Below are 19,884 nucleotides of genomic sequence, written 5' to 3'. Positions count from 1 at the left end.
CAATTTTGAAATTTGGGGTTATGTTTCAAGTTTTTAAAATTTGGGATTTTTGTATCAGTTTAGTTTAAGATGGAGTTTTAATGAATCCCAACATTTGAGTGAGATTTTTGTACCACAAGTTTGGTCACCTTGGATTTTTATGACTAGTTTTATTAAAAAATAGACAATATTTTTTGTGTAATTTACACCGCTTTTTATCTAATCTGGCAGCCAAATCCAACCTATAGGACTTCGTCTGAACGAAAACAAACAGACAAGCTCCGCCCACGCGTAAACGGGGGTGATTTCTAATATTTTCCCGTGATAAAGATTCCTCCTCGGCCATTTACCGGGCAGCGGAGGTGAAATAAAATTGGCCTTCTCTTGGAAGTTGGAACCAATTAAATGTGAACCAGCTTTTTCGCGAAATCTAAGTTCTTGCCAGCATCTATACTGATGCCCTAGAAAAATCTTAATTTCCCATTTTCTTTTTGAAAGCGTCGAACAGACGCGCCAAGACCAAAATAAACCCTCCAAAAACCCTGATTCTCAATTCGTTCTCTCTCTCGATTATCTATACCTTAACTTAGTTTTACTTGGTTCATTATCGGATTTAGGGTTTTCATGCCCGAAAATCCGAACTCCTCACCGTATTCATTTTTCTACTGTATTGAACATATTCTAGGATTTTCTGTTAAATCTCATCAGAAAATATGTCTTGGGAAGATGAAATTGTTGATAAAGATGTGAAGAATGCTGGTTTAGTCATTAGTGATCGTATCAATCGTGATGTTGCAGCGCAACTTGATCTTGAAGAAGCCCTAGAAGCTTCTAGATATGATACTCATCCTTATACATCTCAACCCAAAGAGGTATTTAAACTTTCTCACTTTCTTTTTAACTAGCTTTAGTTCGTTTTTTTTTTTGTTTAATCAAATTTATTTGGTAGAATTCGAGAGTTGCTCTTATGACTGTTTTACTGTAGTGGCCTCCTTTAGTCGAGGTCATGGATACACGGGAGTTGCCGTCCGTGCTTATTGAAAGATACAATGCTTCTGGTGGAGAGGGAACTGCTTTGTGTGGAATATTTCCAGAGATACGCAGAGCATGGGCTACCGTGGATAACTCATTATTCCTTTGGCGGTTCGATAAGTGGTGAGATACTAATTATGAAGCTACCTAAAAGCATTCTTTTGCACTGGTTTATCACACATTTGATACTCGTGCTGTCCTTTAGTTCACAATCACAACCAGAGTCGTATTGTGTTTCAGAAGGTTCCAAGTGTATCCTCACTTTTCCTCTAATCTTTACCTTTTCTGATTCAATTGTATTATTGTTAACATCTAGTCGACTTAGATCAGTCAGTTGAATCAGCACTTAGATGGTTTATTTTGTTTGGGACTAACGGCTAGCTTGGTGTTGTTGCAATTTATTTCAGTTTTATAGTTTTTGCTATGATTCTATTGTTTGTATAGTGAATTGTAGTTATATAACCTATGACAGATAGAATTTCCTCCCCCAGGCCCAGGATTTAATATGAGTCACAAGACTTTTTATTATTTATTTATTTTTTATCATTGTTTCATGCTTCGGTAAAGAATTACGAAATTATATAAACAATGAATTCATCATACATCTTCTGTTGAGCGAGTCGGGCATAAACGAGTTACTAACAGTGAAATGATATAAGTCTACAAGATGTTGGACACAGAGTCACTTTAATTGTTTAGTATTTTTGTTTCCATACAGCTCACGCCACATGAACTGCGTTCGGTTCTTGCGATTCTAATTTAAAGTAAGGAGTAATGATGGCTTCTAGGATATGTATTAATCGACCATGTTATGTTTTTAATGTGCTAAATTTTCTAGGGATGGCGACTGTCCAGAATACAGTGGTGAGGAACAAGCTATTTGTGCTGTCGGCCTAGTCAAGTCAAAGCCAGGAATTTTTATTGAAGCTATCAAATATATCCTAGTCATAGCAACTCCTCTCGAGGTTCTTGTCTCATCTCAATTTACATCTTCTCCTTCTGTTTATCGTGGTAGTTATGTGCAGTTAAATTAGTTATTTTATATGTGTTTACTTGCTAGCACAGACAAATAAACATATCTCGTATCTGAGTTAAAGGCAGATGATATTAAATACTTCCCTAAAACCTCCACTTTTTCTTCTCTTCTTTATACCTGTATATTGTTGCGCTAAATAAGGTACACTCTATGACTCAACGTATAGGTCTAGTTGGAGTGACCATGCCTTCCTTTTGTTTACTTTTCTTAGTAATTTTGTGTTCCATACAAAGAACACTTGTACGGTAAATAATTTCCGGCCATCTACCTTCAATGGGGCTAAATTAGTAGCTAATACCAGAAGGCCAGCACCCTCAAAACTCTTAATTTCTGGATCTCGGAGTATATTATTATTAAAACAAAGTGGGTGTCAAGCATAGCATAGTATGTTGTAAATGTTAGTTATCGCAGGCTTCAACCATGCACTCCATCTTAGACATTACCTGCAACCCTTGCTAGCTCAGATTTTTGAATTTTAAAGGGGTCTCTTGAAAAAGTTTATAAACATGTCATCGAACTATCCACTAAATAAGGCTCTTCAGTATATCTCTACCAGCTACTTCCAAAGCTGTATTTTTTTTTTGTTTTTATCTGGTCTGAACTCATAGCTTGTTACGTCACTTTTCTTATGCGCTGTTACATTACATAGCTGTCTAAAAATTCCCTTTACTTTGGATAGTTGATTCTGGTTGGAGTATTTTGCGCCGGGGGAGGAGATGGAACGGATCCGTATGCAGAGGTTGCATTACAGCCCTTGCCAGAGTACACAATACCATCTGATGGAGTTACCATGACTTGTATTACATGTACAAAGAAAGGCGATATTTTCTTGGCTGGTCGTGATGGACACGTTTATGAGATGCAATATACAACTGGCGCAGGATGGAATAAGCGTTGTCGTAAGGTTTGCCTTACTGCAGGTTTAGCGAGTCTTGTTTCAAGGTATGCAATATCCTTGAGTTATTTGATGTTACTATTTTACCCGGGTGTGCATTTTCACAGCTTGAATTTGTGTAACTGTGCAGATGGGTTGTACCAAATGTGTTCAAATTTGGAGCGGTTGACCCAATTGTTGAGATGATTGTAGATGATGAGAGGCATGTACTTTATGCGCGGACTGAAGGTATGAAACTCCAGGTATTTGATTTGGGAGCGGATGGTGGTGGCCCACTTAAGAAAGTTACTGAAGAAAGAAATTTAATCAGTCAGAAAGATGCTGGATCAAGAAATGCTAACCGGGCATCAAAACCATCCATAGTTTCCTTATCTCCCTTATCTACTGTTGAATCAAAGTGGTTGCACCTTGTTGCTATTTTATCAGATGGTAAAAGAATGTACCTTTCAACCAGTCCATCTGGTGGAAGTAACGGAAATGCTGGACGCCTGGGTGGATTAAGTAGTGGACATCAACGACCATGCTGTTTAAAGGTTGTAGCAACCAGGCCTCCTCCTCCATTAGGAGCCAATAGGGGGGTTACATCAGGAGCTCTATCTCTTGCTGGTAGATCTCCAACTGAAGAACTTTCTTTGAAGGTAGAAACAGCATATTCTTCTTCTGGAACTTTAATGCTTTCAGATTCCTCCACCTCGGCATCCTCTCTTCTGCTGGTGACTCGAGACCCAAGCACACAATCATCTGGTGGTTTTGGGTTTAGTGGGAGGACCTATGGTGCGCTACGTGAATCTGTTTCATCCCTACCTATTGAGGGACGAATGCTTTCTGTTGCCGATATCTTACCTTTTCCAGATACAGCAGCTACCGTGCAATCACTGTATTCTGACATGGAATCCCGTGGCTTTGAAGGCTTAGTAGAATCATGTGAAAGAGCGGCAGGAAAGTTATGGGCTAGAGGTGAACTAACAGTTCAGCATATTTTACCACGGAGAAGGGTTGTTGTATTTAGCACTATGGGCATGATGGAAGTTGTTTTCAACAGGCCGGTTGACCTTCTGCATAGGCTATTAGATTCCAGTTCACCAAGATCGGTTTTGGATGGTTTCTTTGAATGTTTTGCAGCTGGAGAAGCTGCAGCAATGTGTTTACTGCTGGCGTCAAAGATAGTACACACTGACTACCCTATAAGCAGATCTGTTTCTGAGAAGGCTGCGGAAGCATTTGAGGATCCAGGATTTGGTAGAATGCCACAAGTTGGAGGTAGTACTTCACTGACCGCTAACGGAGGGTTCGGCATGGGGCAGGTTGTTCAAGAGGCTGAGCCTGTGTTTTCTGGTGCACATGAAGGGCTCTGTTTGTGTTCTTCAAGGTTGCTTTTTCCCATTTGGGAAATTCCTGTTGTCATCCTCCAAAGGGGTTCTGGTTCTTCAGATGCCAAATGTGAAGATGGCGTCATTGTCTGCAGACTTTCTGCTGGGGCAATGCAAGTTCTTGAAAGCAAGATTCGTTCCTTAGAGCAGTTTATAAGATCTAGAAGAAACCAAAAGAGGGGTCTTTATGGTTGTGTCGTTGGTTTGGGTGATGCAACTGGTTCCATTTTATATGGAACAAGTTCAGAAATTGGAGTTAGCGAGAGGGGAGGGAACCTGTTTGGTGGTTATGCACCAAATGTTGACTCAAGTAATGGCTGGATGTCTAGTAAACGGCAGAGACGTCCTTATAGTCCCACAGAACTGGCTGCCATGGAGGTAAATTAGTAATTGTTGCTTGAATTCTGTGGTTGAATGTTCTTCTTTTTGGTTCCTTAATATTTTGTGGTTCTTTTACAGGTGAGGGCAATGGAGTGCATAAGGCAGTTACTTCTTCGATCTGGTGAAGCTCTGTTTCTATTGCAGCTTCTTTTGCAGCATAACATCACCCGCTTGACTCAGAGTTTTGATGCAAATTTACGACAATCGTTGGTTCAGTTAACTTTTCGCCAGCTAGTTTGTGCTGAAGACGGCGATCAGATAGCTACGAGGCTAATATCTGGGCTTATGGAGGTATACTATGGTTAAAATTCTTAATAAAACCTTTGTACGACTTTCACCAGGAATGAGATTGAATTAAGTTTTTCTAAGCTATCTCATTGGCACAAAAGCTGAAAACCTGTGTGGTATCCTTTTACCCAGTTTAGTTCCTATCATTAAGTTTGGACATTTTCTTCCTCAGTATTATACAGGTACAGATGGCAGGGGAACCGTGGAGGATATCAGTGGCAGACTGCGTGAGGGTTGTCCTAGCTATTATAAGGAGTCTGACTACAAATTTTATCTAGCAGTCGAATGTCTAGAGAGGGCTGCAGTCACTATTGACTCGGAAGAGAAGGATCATCTTGCAAGAGAAGCTTTCAGTTTCTTAACTAAAATTCCGCAGTCTGCAGACCTAAGCACCGTATGCAAGCGTTTTGAAGATTTAAGGTTTACATCTTTGATACAAATGGTTTCTACACATAATCCATCCTCCATTCTTTACGCCAACACTTTTTATTTTATTCTGCAGATTTTATGAAGCTGTGGTCCGGCTACCACTACAAAAAGCGCAGGCTCTAGACCCTGCAGGTGATGCTTTCAATGAACAGATTGATGCAAACAGAAGAGAAAACGCCCTAGCTCAGCGTAAGCAGTGTTACAAAATAATCACTAATGCTTTGCGTTCCCTGAAGGGCGAAACTGCGCATAGGCCTACGGTTGTTCGATCAGTCCCTGATCCTGCCTCCCGCAGTGGATACGTTCGTCAAATTGTTCAGCTTGGTGTGCAGTCCCCTGATAAAGCATTTCACGAGCACTTATATTGCACACTGATTGATCTTGGCCTTGAGAATGAATTACTGGAGTATGGGGGTCCTGATTTGGTTCCTTTCCTGCAGAATGCGGGTCACCAACCAGCACAAGAGGTTTCACCTGCTTTAGCTATCTTGTCCCACAGTCTTAAATTCTTGTTGCATGCGCCTTTTTTATTTATGGATTTATTTTCATTTTGCCGCTTTGGATGAGTTTATACATGTGCGAAGCGTAACCTTTGGTTTCGACATGTGCAATCAAGATGGCCTATCACTCCTACATTTTTCTCCAACAAGTGAAATTTTTGTGAGCCGGTTCATTTATTAAGTGTCGACGTGTAGAGTAGAAACCACGCTATAATGAAAAATGAGGAGTGCTGTGTTAGGAGCTAGCTAAGTCACCAGCATTTCTTATGTATGATTTGATAAGAAAAGGACCCATCTGTTTCATCAGCTACCCGAAGTTGATTTTATCAAATTACCTTTGCTTCAGTTTCCATCATCTAATTTAAGTTATTATAGTGTTCCCCAATAATTTCCTTGACAAACCTGAATTTCGATATGATATCTATGTTTTCCCATCCCATCCCATCCCCTCATTTCTATTTTCTTTTCTTGTAAGCAGGTTCATGCTGCTTCTACAGCTGCATCAGCTTCTCCTGGGGGTCATTTGGGGAAAGCTATCCCATCATCTGGAGTCAAGCACCTTGACCTTCTAGCACGGTACTATGTTTTGAAACGGCAACATGCTCTTGCAGCTCACATATTGTTAAGACTCGCAGAAAGGCACTCCAGTGATGCTGAGGATGTAATCACACTAGACGAGAGGTACTCTATAGAACGCCTTTTGTTATTCTATCAGTCTATGAACCCATAGTTTCTGTTGAATTTTGTAAAGTTCGTTTGCTTGTGATATACTTTAACAAATTTTCTTGCCGGAGCCAGGCGTCAGTACCTCAGTAATGCAGTTCTGCAAGCAAAGAACTCTACCAACAGTGATGGTTTAGTTGGTGGCTCAACTCATGGTATTTTCGATGGTCAGCTAGATATGCTCGAAGGAAAGCTTGCTGTTCTTCGGTTTCAAATGAAAATCAAAGAGGAACTAGAAGCAATAGCGTCAAGGTTGGAGGATTCACCTAGCACACCTCACTCTGCTCCGGAAGACCCTTCTTTTCAGAGGAACATGAATACCGATGACAATCTCGTAAACGTTGCACGAGAAAAAGCCAAGGAGATATCGTTGGATTTGAAGAACATCACTCAGTTGTATAATGACTATGCAGTTCCATTTGAGCTTTGGGAGGTACCTCTCTCTCTCTCTCTCTCACACACACACACACACACACACACGCACACATATACACATGACTATGCAGTTCCATCCTGCAATGAACCTGTCCACAAAGCTTAAGTGTGCAATTTTTATGCTTTACAGCTAGCATTCACTTTGCTATGATTGTCCTTGCTCTACAGTTCTCTCGATTACTGTGCAAAGACAACTAACTGCATCGGATGATAGTACGGCTATTTTCCTTAGATAAGACAAGCAGTTATATGCTGTTTCATGCAAATAGTATAACTCAATCAGTTCTTTTATAGAATTCTTAACGTACACCTTATTTAGACACAAACAAACTGGTCGTTCACTATGCTTCAGTGACCAGTTCCATCCTACAAGGTTTCAGCTATACTTTTGCAAAGATGGAAACCAGTGAACATAATTGATGGTTGGACCTTCACTTTGGTACCAGTTCCAAACCAGGAATCAAACTATCAACGGTGTTGTTGGGTTGCATATCTCGTCTATCACTTCCAAGAGTAGAACAATTAGTAGAAATAGTGAAACAGTGTTCAGAGGGTCCCAGCGCCTTGTGCCTTCATCTGGGTTCCAAATAATCTGTCGTCCTAAACGGACTAAGAGGTCTGCCATATCAATTGTTCCATTTGCATTTAGGCACCATGAAAATCCAAATTTACAGAACATTTGAGGTATCCACGTAGTTCATTTCTTTTTCCATCACATTGTTCTTACTGCGTACTTTGTCTCGACCTGAAAGATAGAAGAATCATCAATATTTCATGATTGTGCCATGTGTACATATCCCGTATTTTGCTTTTAGAATTCCTTTCCACAGCTCAGTTCCAGTTGCTCAAGGACAACTTAGAGTAGAACGATTTTTAGTTATCCACAAACTTCTCATGAATAATTCTTTTCCCTAAGGCTTTTGTTTCCAACTCTAAGTTTGTATCCATCGTTTTTAGAAGTACATGTAATAACCAGTCTTGTTTCGATAATGATGTGAGGCATGTGTTGTGTACCTAATGGAAGCGGGACTGATTAGTATGTTGGAATCAGCATTTTGTCAGTTTAGGTTGTAAGTAAAGGCAAATGATCAACTCCAAGTTAAGATATCCAGGTTGGGCAGTAGTCATTTCCGTTGTCTAGGTCTTATCACCCTTGAATGGAAATGGTGCTTGAATGGTCTAAAGATTCCACAGACCTAGCTGGGGCTAGGAGGCTGAACTGTATACGCATTTTGGTTGTATTATTTGCCAAAAGTGTGGAAAAACTTGTAGATACATATTTTCATCAAGTATTATGTTTGTAGAATAAATGTTGCTTAGATAAATTGATGAGATGGAGGAGTAAAAAAAGTAATGACGGTTGTGATGGCTCCACCTAGGATGACAAGAAAGTCCAGGAAGGTGGTTGGTTCATACATAGATATCCAAGAACAAGACCAGTGAGTTTGGAGCACTTCCCTGTAGGTAGAACCCCCTAAATTCTAGCATAACAAGAAAGTCCATGAAGATGGTTGGTTTTGTACATAAATGTCCAAGGACGAAACCAGTGAGTTTGAAACACTTCCACTGAAGGTTGAAGGCCCTAAAACCTAGCATAAAAATCAAGTCCAAACCTAGCATAAAATTCAAGTCCACCAAGATGGTTGGTTTTGTACATAAATATCCACGGAGAATTTGGAACACTTGACTATAGGCTGAAGGCCCTAAAATCTGAATTTGATATGAATCTAGGTAGTTGGAGTTTGTGGATATAAATTTATGTTTTTCGGTAATGGCCTTGCTGATGTTTATTGTCATGTTTTCTTTTTTCACGAATGCATTTATTTTTTGCTGATGTTAGCAGTATCAATGCATTTATTTTTTCTTCTCTCTTATGGTGATACGCTCGTTCTTTTGCTGATAGTTCTTTTGACAATTTGCTTGCACCTGCCACTCATTGTTTTCAGATATGCTTGGAAATTTTATACTTTTCCAACTATTCTGGGGATGCGGATAGTAGTGTTGTTCGAGAAACTTGGGCTAGACTTATTGATCAAGCTTTATCGATGGGTGGAGTTGCTGAGGCTTGCTCTGTCTTAAAGCGGGTTGGATCTAATGTGTATCCTGGAGATGGAGCTGGATTACCGCTGGATACACTATGTCTCCACCTCGAAAAAGCTGCATTGGTACTGCTAACAGTCGTTTTACTAAACTAATTTCATCTAATTCAGTTAGCTGTTCTGGTATTAATGATCACTGATATCATGCAGTTTCATATGTTATATATGTAGTTTTTATGAGCCATGGTTGAGGGGTCCACATGGAGATGATCCAGGACTGGTTTCTAGTATGCCTTCCTGAATTTCTAATACAATATAACTTGATTGATTAAATCATAAACACGATGATATGCCTATACAAGGGTGCTTGTTGGGGATTAAAAGAGCTGGTTTGCGTTGTGATGTTTAACGTAATGACAAGATTATCTCAAGAAAATTAGTCAGGGGTAGATGTCTTGGTGTGGTGGGACACACACTTTTGTTTTGTCTCTTTATGGTATATTCGTTAAGGACTCCATAGGTGCATGGGTGTTTCTAGCTCACATGCAGTAGACATTGCGCTGGGTTTTTAAATAATTTCAATGTTCAGTTTATTTTGCGTCTAGATTATGTTTTCACATTATATGTTTAACAAGGGAAATAGTTGTCAGGTGACTTACTTCCAAGGCCAGCCAGACCTCCGTTGACATGAAATTATAGAATGCTGTCTGATAATTATCTACTACTTGTCTTTTGCAGGAGAGATCAGTTTCGGGAGCTGAGCCAGTTGGAGATGAAGATATTGCTAGAGCTCTTCTTGCAGCTTGTAGGGGTGCAGCGGAGCCCGTGATGAACACCTATGATCAATTGCTCTCAAATGGAGCTATTCTTCCATCACCAAGACTTAGGTTGCGTCTTCTCAGATCAGTTCTTGTGGTCCTCCATGAATGGGCAATGTCGGTACTTGCACAGAGGATGGGAACAAGCCCTATTGGGGCTTCCCTTATATTAACTGGAGCATTCTTCAGGGAACAAACGGCTGTTCTAAACCAAGGTGTCCGAGACAAAATTACAAGTGCTGCAAACAGGTCAGTATGTTCTCACTGTACTAATAGGTAGATGGAGATGTTTCTTAAATACAGTATTAGGAAAGAAAAAAACCATCAACATGGCTGAATTTTGTCATCCTCATCATATTTCCTCCACATAGTTACAAATTCAGATATTACCATATTGTAGCATAAATTATGTCATCATGTAACAAAGTAAATATAAATAGAAGTATATGGTGTTATCGGAAATGTTATACTTACCTTTGGTTTACCCTGTCCCTTGCTTCTCATTCATGCCTAATAATTAGGTTGAATCATAGTTTGAAATTTGAATCACCTGTTCTTGCAGTGAGATTAATTTGTTAGTACATCAGGATGTGTTTTTCTCCTTCGTGAATTCATGCAGAAAAAACATTTTGCTAATGTCCTCATATTAATTCTAGTAGTTGGCAATTACTTTATTAGTTCCGTGAAACATGACTGTCACCTTTCTATGTGAGTGTGTTTACTGTTTATCTTATGTTATCTCTCTTCATTATCTTATTAAAGTTAATGAAATCTGTGTTTACTGATTTGTTTCATCATCGAGCTTAATTTGCATTGTATAACTATGTGATTACAGATATATGACCGAGGTGCGGCGACTATCTCTTCCGCAAATCCAAACTGAGGGAGTCTACCAAGGTTTTCGGGAACTTGAAGAGTCATTAATGAACCCATTTTCTTTAGGTTAGTTTTGAATTTGTTTGCCCCATGTGGTACATTGAAATCTTCCCATGTAAAAATTACTTCTTTTCGTTCCACACCGGTTGAAAGAAACTAATTTGTTGCTTTGAGGATGATGGGAATGCTAAAAAGATTAAGGGGTACCTTTGTGGCTGCCTTGAGGCTGAGGGGTTTTTGACGAAAAAAGGGCCTGGTGTTTTCTGTTTTTCGATGTTGTACAATATCAGCATCATGTTCTCTTTTACATTTTGGCACATGTTAGGAAGTTCTTTTTTCTTTTGTTTTTTACCCCTATAATTTGTACCGAAGTTGTAAGAGGGTTCTGAGAAGAATGGATTTGATCTGGAAAATCAATTATGATGGAAAGAAATCTGGGAGGAAATACAAGTTCAGGAGTAAATTAATGTTTCAAAGTATGACAAGTATGGTGTATTGTGCTGGGTTTAGGGTAATGACAGAGTTGTGAATGTACTTTGGCAGGGTGTTGATTTTAGTTCCAAAAGATTTCTATTAGTTCAACTTTAAAATCAGATCTTCACATAGACGTCTACTTCATTAACGGGTAGCATAGCACCCTACTTACTGGAGCAGATCCTCTATTGAGCCTCGACTCTACTGGTGTGGTTACTGATACGGTATGTGATTGTTTACAAAATCCCCCAGTATTTTTGTTTCTCTTTGCGTCTGCGTCAAATACTTCCCCTCAATTTTTGCTAGAGATAGAGAGGAAAAATGATTTCATTGCAGCAACCATTTCTGTTACCCAACAACAATTCACATTCATCATTATCATCATCACCGTTGTCATTTCTATCTCAAAGTAAAACTATCAAAGAAATCCAACAATTTCATTCTCTCACAATCAAAACAAGCCATTATTATTTCCGTCAAAGCCCCCCATTACTTGGAATTCTTCATTCTTGTTGTACTATATTTCAGTCTTCAAAAAATTCAATTTCAATTCATGATGTTAATTACACTCTTTCTCTATTTAATCAATTACCCATATTGAATTCTTCTTTTATTTACAATTCACTGATTAGAGCACTGACTTTGGTCAATCAACCTCAACAAGCTTTCTTACTCTTCTACTCTATGCTCCATGAAAACACTGATACTCTACTTTTTAATAAATTTACTTTCCCTTCTCTACTTAAATCTTGTGCTCAACTTTATGGTACTGGAGAAGGTCAACAAGTACATGGGTTTGTTCTGAAAACTGGGTTTGCCTCTGATTTATATGTTCGTAATTCTTTAATTTATATGTATGCAAAATGTGGAGAAATTGAGAGTGCTCGTAAAGTGTTTGACGAAATTCCTATCAAGGACAAGAATGTTGTTACTTGGAATACTATGATCAGTGCATTAGTTAATTCGGGTGATATTGATTCTGCTAGTAAATTGTTTGATGAAATGCCTGAGAGAAATGTTGTGTCGTGGAACTGTATGATTGATGGATATACTAAACAGGGTTTACTGTGGGAGGCTTTTGAGTTGTTTGTTGAATTGCAGGAGGTTTCAGGTTTGGAAGACTCTACGTTAATGAGCATTATTTCTTTGATTTCTGATCTGGGTCTTCTTAGTTTGGCAAAGAGGGTTCATGGGTATATTATTCGTCATGGGTTCTCACTGGAGGATGGTCTTGGTGTGGCATTGATTGATATGTACTCGAAATGTGGAAATGTACACAATGCCATGGAAGTATTTAAAGGTATCAAGAACAAAAATGTGGGTCATTGGACATCGATAATTGTTGGGTTTGCAGCTCATGGATATGCTGAAGCTTCTCTTCGTTTGTTCTCGGAAATGCAAAAGTCAGGGGCAAAGCCTAATGCAGTAACCTTCATTGGTTTCCTGAATGCCTGTAGACATGGCGGTCTAGTGGAAGAAGGGTTAAAGAAAATCAAGCTTATGAGACAAGCATATAAAATAGAGCCTACTATCCAGCATTACGGATGCTTGGTTGATCTTCTAGGACGTTCAGGTTTCCTGAGAGAAGCAAAAATGGTAATTGAGAGTATGGGAACGGAACCTGGACCAGTAATTTGGGGCACACTGCTTGCTGCATGTAGGAACCACGGAGATATTGAGATTGGAGAGATTGCATTGAAGAAATTGTCTGATTTAACACCAGATTATGGTGGTGGGTATGTTCTTCTGTCTAATCTGTATGCGAGATCGGGAAGGTGGGAGGATTTTGGGAAAACAAGAGGGGTGGTTGGGAAAAGGGGGTTAGAGAAAGGGCCTGGATTAAGTTGGATAGAAGTGGATGGTGAAATCCATGAATTTGTGGTGGGAGATAATTTTCATTCAAGGAGTGATGAAATCTATAGGTTGTTGGACGGAATTGAGTGTAAGTTGGGATGGACAGAGCTATAACTCAGCTGTAACAGTTGATCATCAGGGACATCGACTAGAAAACCTGCGGAGGGCACATAACAGGTTTGACTTGGACCAGACATTTCAGACCGAAATCTCATATACCAGGGGGTTAAATTTTGTTACACTGGTATGCATTTTTGATTGGGGTCATATGACTCGTATCTCTTTTTTATACCATTAGCGCCAACAATGGAAGCCAGTCAGATTGGACAGATGTTGTGTCAACCATAGCTGAAGTTGTACCATACATACTCCAGAGAGGTAAATAATATGTAACTAACTTCCTTGGATTATATGCAGAGCACGACTTTAGGCGGATCTTTAACACAAAAAAATCCATATTTTGTCCAAATCTGCCTTCGCTATTTTTAGCATCCAAAATAGGACTACTTATTTCCAGACACTCATCTAAATTCTTAGGCCTCTCCTTTTAGGCTTTTAGTATTTTTTAATCTTATTCGTCTTTCCCAACAGATTACATGAAGGATCAGAACTTAAAAGTGTAGTTACTTTTTTATAATTACTGTATATAGAAGTTCGCTTTATATTTTTAGTCAGTAGATAATTAAAATCCCTTATAGATTCCATAGTACTAAGTTAGTACTACTAACTTGAGAATACAAGCAGGTGAAGAAATCAGATTTCTCTGAGAATGCTGTTGACAACCTTCTTCTTCACTCACAGGATAAAGGTTAAACATTAGCAATCATCAAGATTCAACCTATCTCCTTTCTGATAACTTGGATGATGCAGGTATTCTTCTCGTCAGCTAGTATTTCCTGACTTTTTTTATTCGTTTCTTTGTTCTGCTTACATAAATGCATTTTTTAATGCTTGTTCTCAGTTTGATTTCGTATACTCAGTAGTTAGATTAGAGATGGGAATTCTTTTCAACTTTTTAGTGTGTGGCACCAATTATTCCCTGAACATGATACCTTTCTGTAGATTATACTGGAAACAGATCGATTAAGTATTACTTCTCAAAGATATATTTTATGTGAAAGAATACTAACCACTTTAGTTTCTATGACATCCTGTATATTGTGATTGATCTGCTGCTGGACTGTAGAGACTGATTGGACAAGTTATTTTATGACGCCTCTCAGTGCACACAACATACAGACACAGTGATACCCTCCATTTAATCAGGTCAACAATGTCATATCTATGTTTACATCACTTGACATACTCATTAATGTGATGCACTTATAAGTCATATGTTAAAATCCACTCCCTGAGTCCTGAAACTAGTGTTTATTCCCTAGTAAGATTCTTTTTCGTATTTGTTGATAGTCAACTGTAATAGCAAGCGCCAAATTAGCAGATAAATGTCTGTAAACAGCCTCCTCACCAAAAGTAATTGGAAATCTTCAACTGAAGCATGGGCCTACGCAATCTATATTTATGCTATACATGCAGATCATTCATCTTTAACTGAGTTTTGGGTTTATGTGCCATTGTAATATAGTTATATGAAGTATGAGTATACCCTTTTGTTTATGGGAAAATGGAAAATATTCACTGCACATGATAAGCTCTTGTGCCAAATATATATACGGACACTGACACACGTAAAATAATGTGAATTTCGGTTGAATTTAAGTCTGATAAGTGATTACCTTCCATTTACCATCCAGTGATGGGGTTCTGGTGTTGCTGCTCGTGGGTTACTGATATCAAATTAGTTGGTCCAATTTACTCGCAGATTGATTATGGCGTTCCAGTGTAAGTTGTACATAGCTTACTGGAGTTAATTTCTGAAATGTTAGAGATTCCTTGATTTTAAACTTAGCAAATTTCTTTCTTATCCTTAACTAATAAAAAAGAGGCAAAATTTACATTTGTTTCGCATCCTTTGTTACATTCCAAGTTTCCAACTTTATCTGGTTCATTCCACCCATGGAACTAAAATAAGTTAGTTGATTTTCTGCCATCGAGGTAGTGTGACAGTCACTTCAGTCCCAATCTTTTTTAGTACTGCTGCTGCTACTAGTAGGTCCATTCTCTTTACTATCACTAGTAAGGACACATGTGCGATGCACATGTTTGAATTTTTACTCATCCGACGATACTAAATTTGAAAGCCATGAAATTCTTTTCCTAAAACAAAAATTTACTATTTTTATTTGTACTCGTTACGTAGATAATTGAAAGAGCTTTTCAAATATATAAATTTTAAAAAAATCGGGTGTATATTTTGAAAGATATTAAGTTTTTAAAAATTTTGATCTGTTTTTAAAAGCAATGGTATTTACGTAAATATGTAAAAAATCGGGACAACCAAGTAATTTGGGGGGTCTCCTACCAAAAATCCCTCTTTTCTTTATATTAGTATAAGATACTCCATATAAGATAAGATGATAAAATTTCTACATCATGAAAATGTGATGAATTCTGGGACACGGTTATGAGATTCAGAAGCAGAAATTAAAGATTGGGATCATTCTGAACTTCCCCCATCGAATATATCAAATTAGGGATTGGGATCATTATGAGTAGTCCACCTTCATTTTATCACCCAAGTTTAACATAAGTTGATTACCATAATACCATCCAAGGTGTTTATCATTTAATTGACGTTATAGTAGCAGCTATAAAGTATGTAACAATATGTGGAACCACAACTATGCATACACATCCACTGATGGATCCAAGTGGATAGGTTAGATAGATACAAATTTGTTTTCTCACAACCAATCAAAGGAGTTTCTTCATGAATTGTCACCTTCCCACTCCTCGAAAATTGTAGAATCTTTGAATATAGTAACATTATGTACACAGAGAATAACATCATGTTTCCTGCAGTAGGATGGAACCAAACGGATAGATTAGATATGCATTATTTGCCTCACAAGCATCCTGCTTCATGTGTATTTTTGAGTTGATTCATCTTTTTAAATTTTTGGTGCTGACATTTTATATGCGTTTAGACAAAACTCTTAACCCTGTCGAAACTAGGTATCATAAGAAACCTTTGAATCATCAAGAACCAGTATGACTGTTTGCCCATCTAAAATTTTAAATAAAACAATAGAAAACATATATATATATATATATATATATATATATTTAATTCAATAAGCACTATAAAAAGGTCTGATATTGAAAAAGGAAATCAAAAGCCAGTTTCTGTGTTTCAATAACGATACAGATGTTTCATAGAGAAACATACATGGAAAAAATGATAAACTTTTCTCAACTTCTACAGGATTGCAGGTCATATCCAGTAAATGTAGTTGAGAGCCGCAGCATATAAGTTGTAGTCATGGCCCACATGCTATAACGTTCATAGTCATTTTCCATATCCAGTTTAATTGTTCCTTTACTCGTAGTCAACACTATGTAATAGCATGTATCACATTCTTCCGTCAATGATTCTTGATATAGCTCAGCATGTAAATCTAGGACAACACCTGCAAAAAATCAAATGCTAGATCATATACTAACTATGTAGATGTTGCATTAGAGTAGTGGAATAGGAAAGAAATCTGATACGCACTTTCTTTTGTGGTCACAAAGGCAGATAGCATATTGGCCTTCCTGGTTTTGAGAATGACCTGCCCATACAAAGATCTAATCAGAACACATGTTTGTACTCACTGGTTGCTCAATTCATCGAAAGGGCGAACCTACAACTATGGTGTAAATGATCTACATAATGAGTAGAACATCCCAACACAAAGTCAGTTTTGATTTGTAAACTGAGCGTTGATGGTTACAGATCGAATTTGATGTTTTGTCATAATCACTAAATGATGGTATTTCATTTTATTTTTGATCAAGAGTATTCAACTCAGATCCCACTGTACAACAATGACATCTACAAATGACGTTATATGCATTACAAAGTCTAAAAAGAAAATTATTTTTGTTTTTTGGGGAGGGGGTGGGAATTTTAGTCATCATGTAAATGTTTAAGAAACCCTTAATTAAGACAATTTTTTTACTTAATTTGTGAATCCATGGTCCTGGAAGAATGTTGTTCTTGTGGAAGGATAAATGAGTTTAAAGAGAATTAGAGATCAAACCTTGGATTCATTGTCGAGGACGATAGAGACTGACCTATATTTGAACTTTCCTGTTTCACAATTATATCAATCAGCAACTGTTCATTCCTGTTCCTGAGGTGGCCCACAAACCCGTCATTGACTGGAACCATCTTTATGATGGCCAGAAAGATGGAGGATCATGACTTAATGGGTTCGGCAGGATGACCTATTATAAAGTGATGAAATACTTACCATCTGATGATTCGACGCTCAGGTTAGATCCCTTTGAAAGCACTGATCTAAACTTTTCAAAGTTAAAGTCACAGTCAGTATCATCCTTGTTATCCTCGATTGCAAGTATGGGTTTGCCTCCAGTCAATCTTTCGCTACGACCAGGTCGTCCTCTTAGTGTGTCTGCTCCTCTTAATGCTAAAACATAGAGCATCATGCCAAAAAGAGTGAGAAGAGGAGAGTTAAAAAAATTCTGCATAAAATATCCATCTATTATGTGTACTCTATGAACTCATGGTGTTTTAATCCCAAGAGGGTGTTCTGGACCACCACGAGGATTTGGTTAAAATCTTTCTCCTCTCGAAAACTAGATTAAAATCATTCTCCTCGAGTAAAACTTGTGTAGGATTCTGCATCCAGAAATAGGCAGTCAAATTGACATGTGAGCAAGTCATTTTTAAAATTTCAGACTCCTAATTTCCGCTATATGTTTTTTTTTTCTGGACAAAACGACAGGCATATGATAGAATGGTGTTTATTAATTGCTTATAATGATTAATTAGAGATGATTAATTAGAGAAGTTGGTAATCGAGTTAATTACATGTTGCAGCTGCAGCTGTCAGTGTCAAGATGTCTGTAGCGTTAGCAGTGCTCATTGCTGATCCCAACACATTGCTAAGTTGATCTCTCTTAGCTCCCATAGCTTCTGCCATTTGTGCACATTGGGCCGCAACCAAGGCGGCTGCTGAAGCAATGGCAGATTCCTTCCCTGTGTTGTTGTTGTTTGCTTGATGATGATTACCTTGTTTATTCATATTTTCTGCAGCAATAGCGGCTAGTGCTGCGGCTACACCTGCAACTGATATAGCTGCATGAACTTCAGCTCTCTGTAATCTGTCTTCTTTTTTTCTTTTTTGCTTTATCTCTTTCACCCATTTCTTAATCGATAGATTCTTTAACGGGATCACTTTCCACGAAAACTGCAATGCAATTTATTTCGGTGTTTATTAGGAAGTATGGGTCATGCAATGGATAGCTGGATCCGAGATAAAAGAATTGACAAATGGAAACTAAGTAGAACTGTCCACTCTTGTTTCAGCTCCAACTATATGTGGAACTGGAACGAAAGACCAATTCTGGCACCTAGATATTTCTTGAACAGGGTTTTCCTAACTCGAAGCCCACTCTCTTGCAAAAGCCAGACTATAAAATTTTCTTTTGGAGATTCATGCCCATGAACATTTTTCATAAATGAAGTTTTTTTTTTTTTTTTTTGCATATCAATTATAAAGAGAAAGGCTGAACACGTACCCATTTCTTTCTGTTGTAATTGATTTCAGGATGCATAGCCTGCTGTAGCGATATCCAGGACTGGTAGAAAGACGAGAAGAAAAATGTACATACTTTTAACAAATTAGTTCCATTTACTTATAGTTTATTTTATATTTATAACTCACAGAATCGTATTTAAACTTTATAAGGAACTGATTGATGTACCGAGAACAGTATTACCTTGACATCGTTGGATGATTTCCATGGTGGTAAAGACTTGAAATCTCCATCATCCATATGCTGCATAAGTGTGAAACAGGGTGTAGTTGTGTTATCTCACTTTTCACAAATCATGTAGAGAAGAACAGAGAATTTTTTTTCAACAGTTTGATAATTCTTACCGGAGGTTTTACGTCATCCGTAAAAGTTCTCATTGAATGATTTTGAAGAACTAGTGCCCGATCTTGAACATCTGGTTGGAAAATTTGAACTGCTTTTGAGTTGCAGTAATCGCGAGAAAGAAAATCCATTGGTTCTGTAGGTACTTGAGGTGGAGGAGCTTTAAACCTAAAGTCTGAATCCATTTTTGAAGTCCAAAATGAAGAAACGAGATGAGATTCTGTTTCTGTTCTTCTAACACTTGCTAGATACTGGGTACTTGGAGGAATGATACAGCTAATAATATATAGCGAAACCTTAAAGCATAGTACATTGAACGTATGTATTATTAGATTGTCCCACTGTTTATCTACATCAATACTGTTTTCTAGATAGAGAACCCACACTGTTAATTGAAAAATATAATCAAAAGTTAGAAGTGAAGTTTATTTGTAAAATTAAGATATTAAAAGTAAGATTAGGAAGACAGACAGAAGCTGTCTTTGCTTGATCCATTCATTAGCATTACCAAAAAAGAGAATACTTTGAGTTATCTTTTTAATCGATCACAAATTGTATTCTGGAGTGTTATGCGCTGTTGTGGCTTGGTTGGGATTCATTACCTTGAACTCACAAGTGTAAAGCAATTACCTGGAACAAATTATAAAAATAAAATAAGAGATTAACTTTAACAAAGTTTTCCGATTTGTGCAAACCTTAAAACCGGCTGCACAAGTATGTTTCTTCTCCCGTGGCAAATGATATTT

General features: G+C 37.9%; 3 protein-coding genes across 13 annotated transcripts; 2 read left to right on the top strand and 1 right to left on the bottom strand.

Annotated features, from left to right (window-relative positions):
• The first annotated feature begins 355 nt into the window (after positions 1-355).
• On the top strand, positions 356-11,141 carry LOC113301383 (nuclear pore complex protein NUP155-like). The gene is made up of 13 exons (XM_026550156.1): positions 356-851; positions 965-1,134; positions 1,850-1,976; positions 2,727-2,989; positions 3,073-4,690; positions 4,772-4,984; positions 5,154-5,401; positions 5,484-5,877; positions 6,389-6,591; positions 6,709-7,066; positions 9,015-9,233; positions 9,846-10,174; positions 10,761-11,141. Exons 1-13 carry the CDS (start codon positions 693-695, stop codon positions 10,870-10,872), a joined length of 4,413 nt encoding a protein of 1,470 aa, XP_026405941.1. The 5' UTR covers positions 356-692; the 3' UTR covers positions 10,873-11,141.
• Positions 11,142-11,427: 286 nt separating this feature from the next.
• LOC113301385 (pentatricopeptide repeat-containing protein At5g48910-like) lies at positions 11,428-17,081 on the top strand. Of its 11 annotated transcripts, none has more exons than XM_026550168.1 (5): positions 11,428-13,306; positions 13,428-13,507; positions 13,931-13,999; positions 14,884-14,971; positions 16,770-17,081. In XM_026550168.1, the coding sequence occupies exon 1, from the start codon at positions 11,597-11,599 to the stop codon at positions 13,241-13,243; it is 1,647 nt and encodes a 548-aa protein (XP_026405953.1). In that variant the 5' UTR covers positions 11,428-11,596; the 3' UTR covers positions 13,244-13,306; positions 13,428-13,507; positions 13,931-13,999; positions 14,884-14,971; positions 16,770-17,081. The 11 variants fall into 11 exon arrangements, with proteins under 11 accessions (XP_026405953.1, XP_026405949.1, XP_026405948.1 ...); XM_026550164.1 differs by having other exon boundaries at positions 13,874-13,999; XM_026550163.1 differs by adding an exon at positions 14,316-14,395 and having other exon boundaries at positions 11,428-13,507.
• Positions 16,325-19,502, bottom strand: LOC113301386 (VAN3-binding protein-like). The gene is made up of 8 exons (XM_026550169.1): positions 19,141-19,502; positions 18,980-19,039; positions 18,779-18,838; positions 18,069-18,447; positions 17,488-17,664; positions 17,275-17,324; positions 16,746-16,803; positions 16,325-16,659 (listed from the first exon to the last, which is right to left on the bottom strand). Exons 1-8 carry the CDS (start codon positions 19,321-19,323, stop codon positions 16,442-16,444), a joined length of 1,185 nt encoding a protein of 394 aa, XP_026405954.1. The 5' UTR covers positions 19,324-19,502; the 3' UTR covers positions 16,325-16,441.
• Positions 19,503-19,884: the final 382 nt, after the last annotated feature.

The sequence above is a fragment of the Papaver somniferum genome, chromosome 8 (assembly GCF_003573695.1).
Source record: "Papaver somniferum cultivar HN1 chromosome 8, ASM357369v1, whole genome shotgun sequence".
NCBI classification, from domain to species: domain Eukaryota; kingdom Viridiplantae; phylum Streptophyta; class Magnoliopsida; order Ranunculales; family Papaveraceae; genus Papaver; species Papaver somniferum.
This window is presented reverse-complemented; position numbering and strand designations above follow the sequence as displayed.

Coding starts and splice junctions, on each gene's coding strand:
- LOC113301383 (XM_026550156.1), top strand. CDS start 693: ATGTCTTGGGAAGATGAAATTGTTGATAAAGATGTGAAGAATGCTGGT. Junction 1,135..1,849: donor CTTTGGCGGTTCGATAAGTG/GTGAGATACTAA, acceptor TAAATTTTCTAG/GGATGGCGACTGTCCAGAAT. Junction 4,691..4,771: donor CAGAACTGGCTGCCATGGAG/GTAAATTAGTAA, acceptor GTTCTTTTACAG/GTGAGGGCAATGGAGTGCAT.
- LOC113301385 (XM_026550168.1), top strand. CDS start 11,597: ATGATTTCATTGCAGCAACCATTTCTGTTACCCAACAACAATTCACAT.
- LOC113301386 (XM_026550169.1), bottom strand. CDS start 19,323: ATGGATTCAGACTTTAGGTTTAAAGCTCCTCCACCTCAAGTACCTACA. Junction 17,665..18,068: donor GACAGCTGCAGCTGCAACAT/GTAATTAACTCG, acceptor TCTATGTTTTAG/CATTAAGAGGAGCAGACACA. Junction 16,804..17,274: donor TCCTCGACAATGAATCCAAG/GTTTGATCTCTA, acceptor TTGTATGGGCAG/GTCATTCTCAAAACCAGGAA.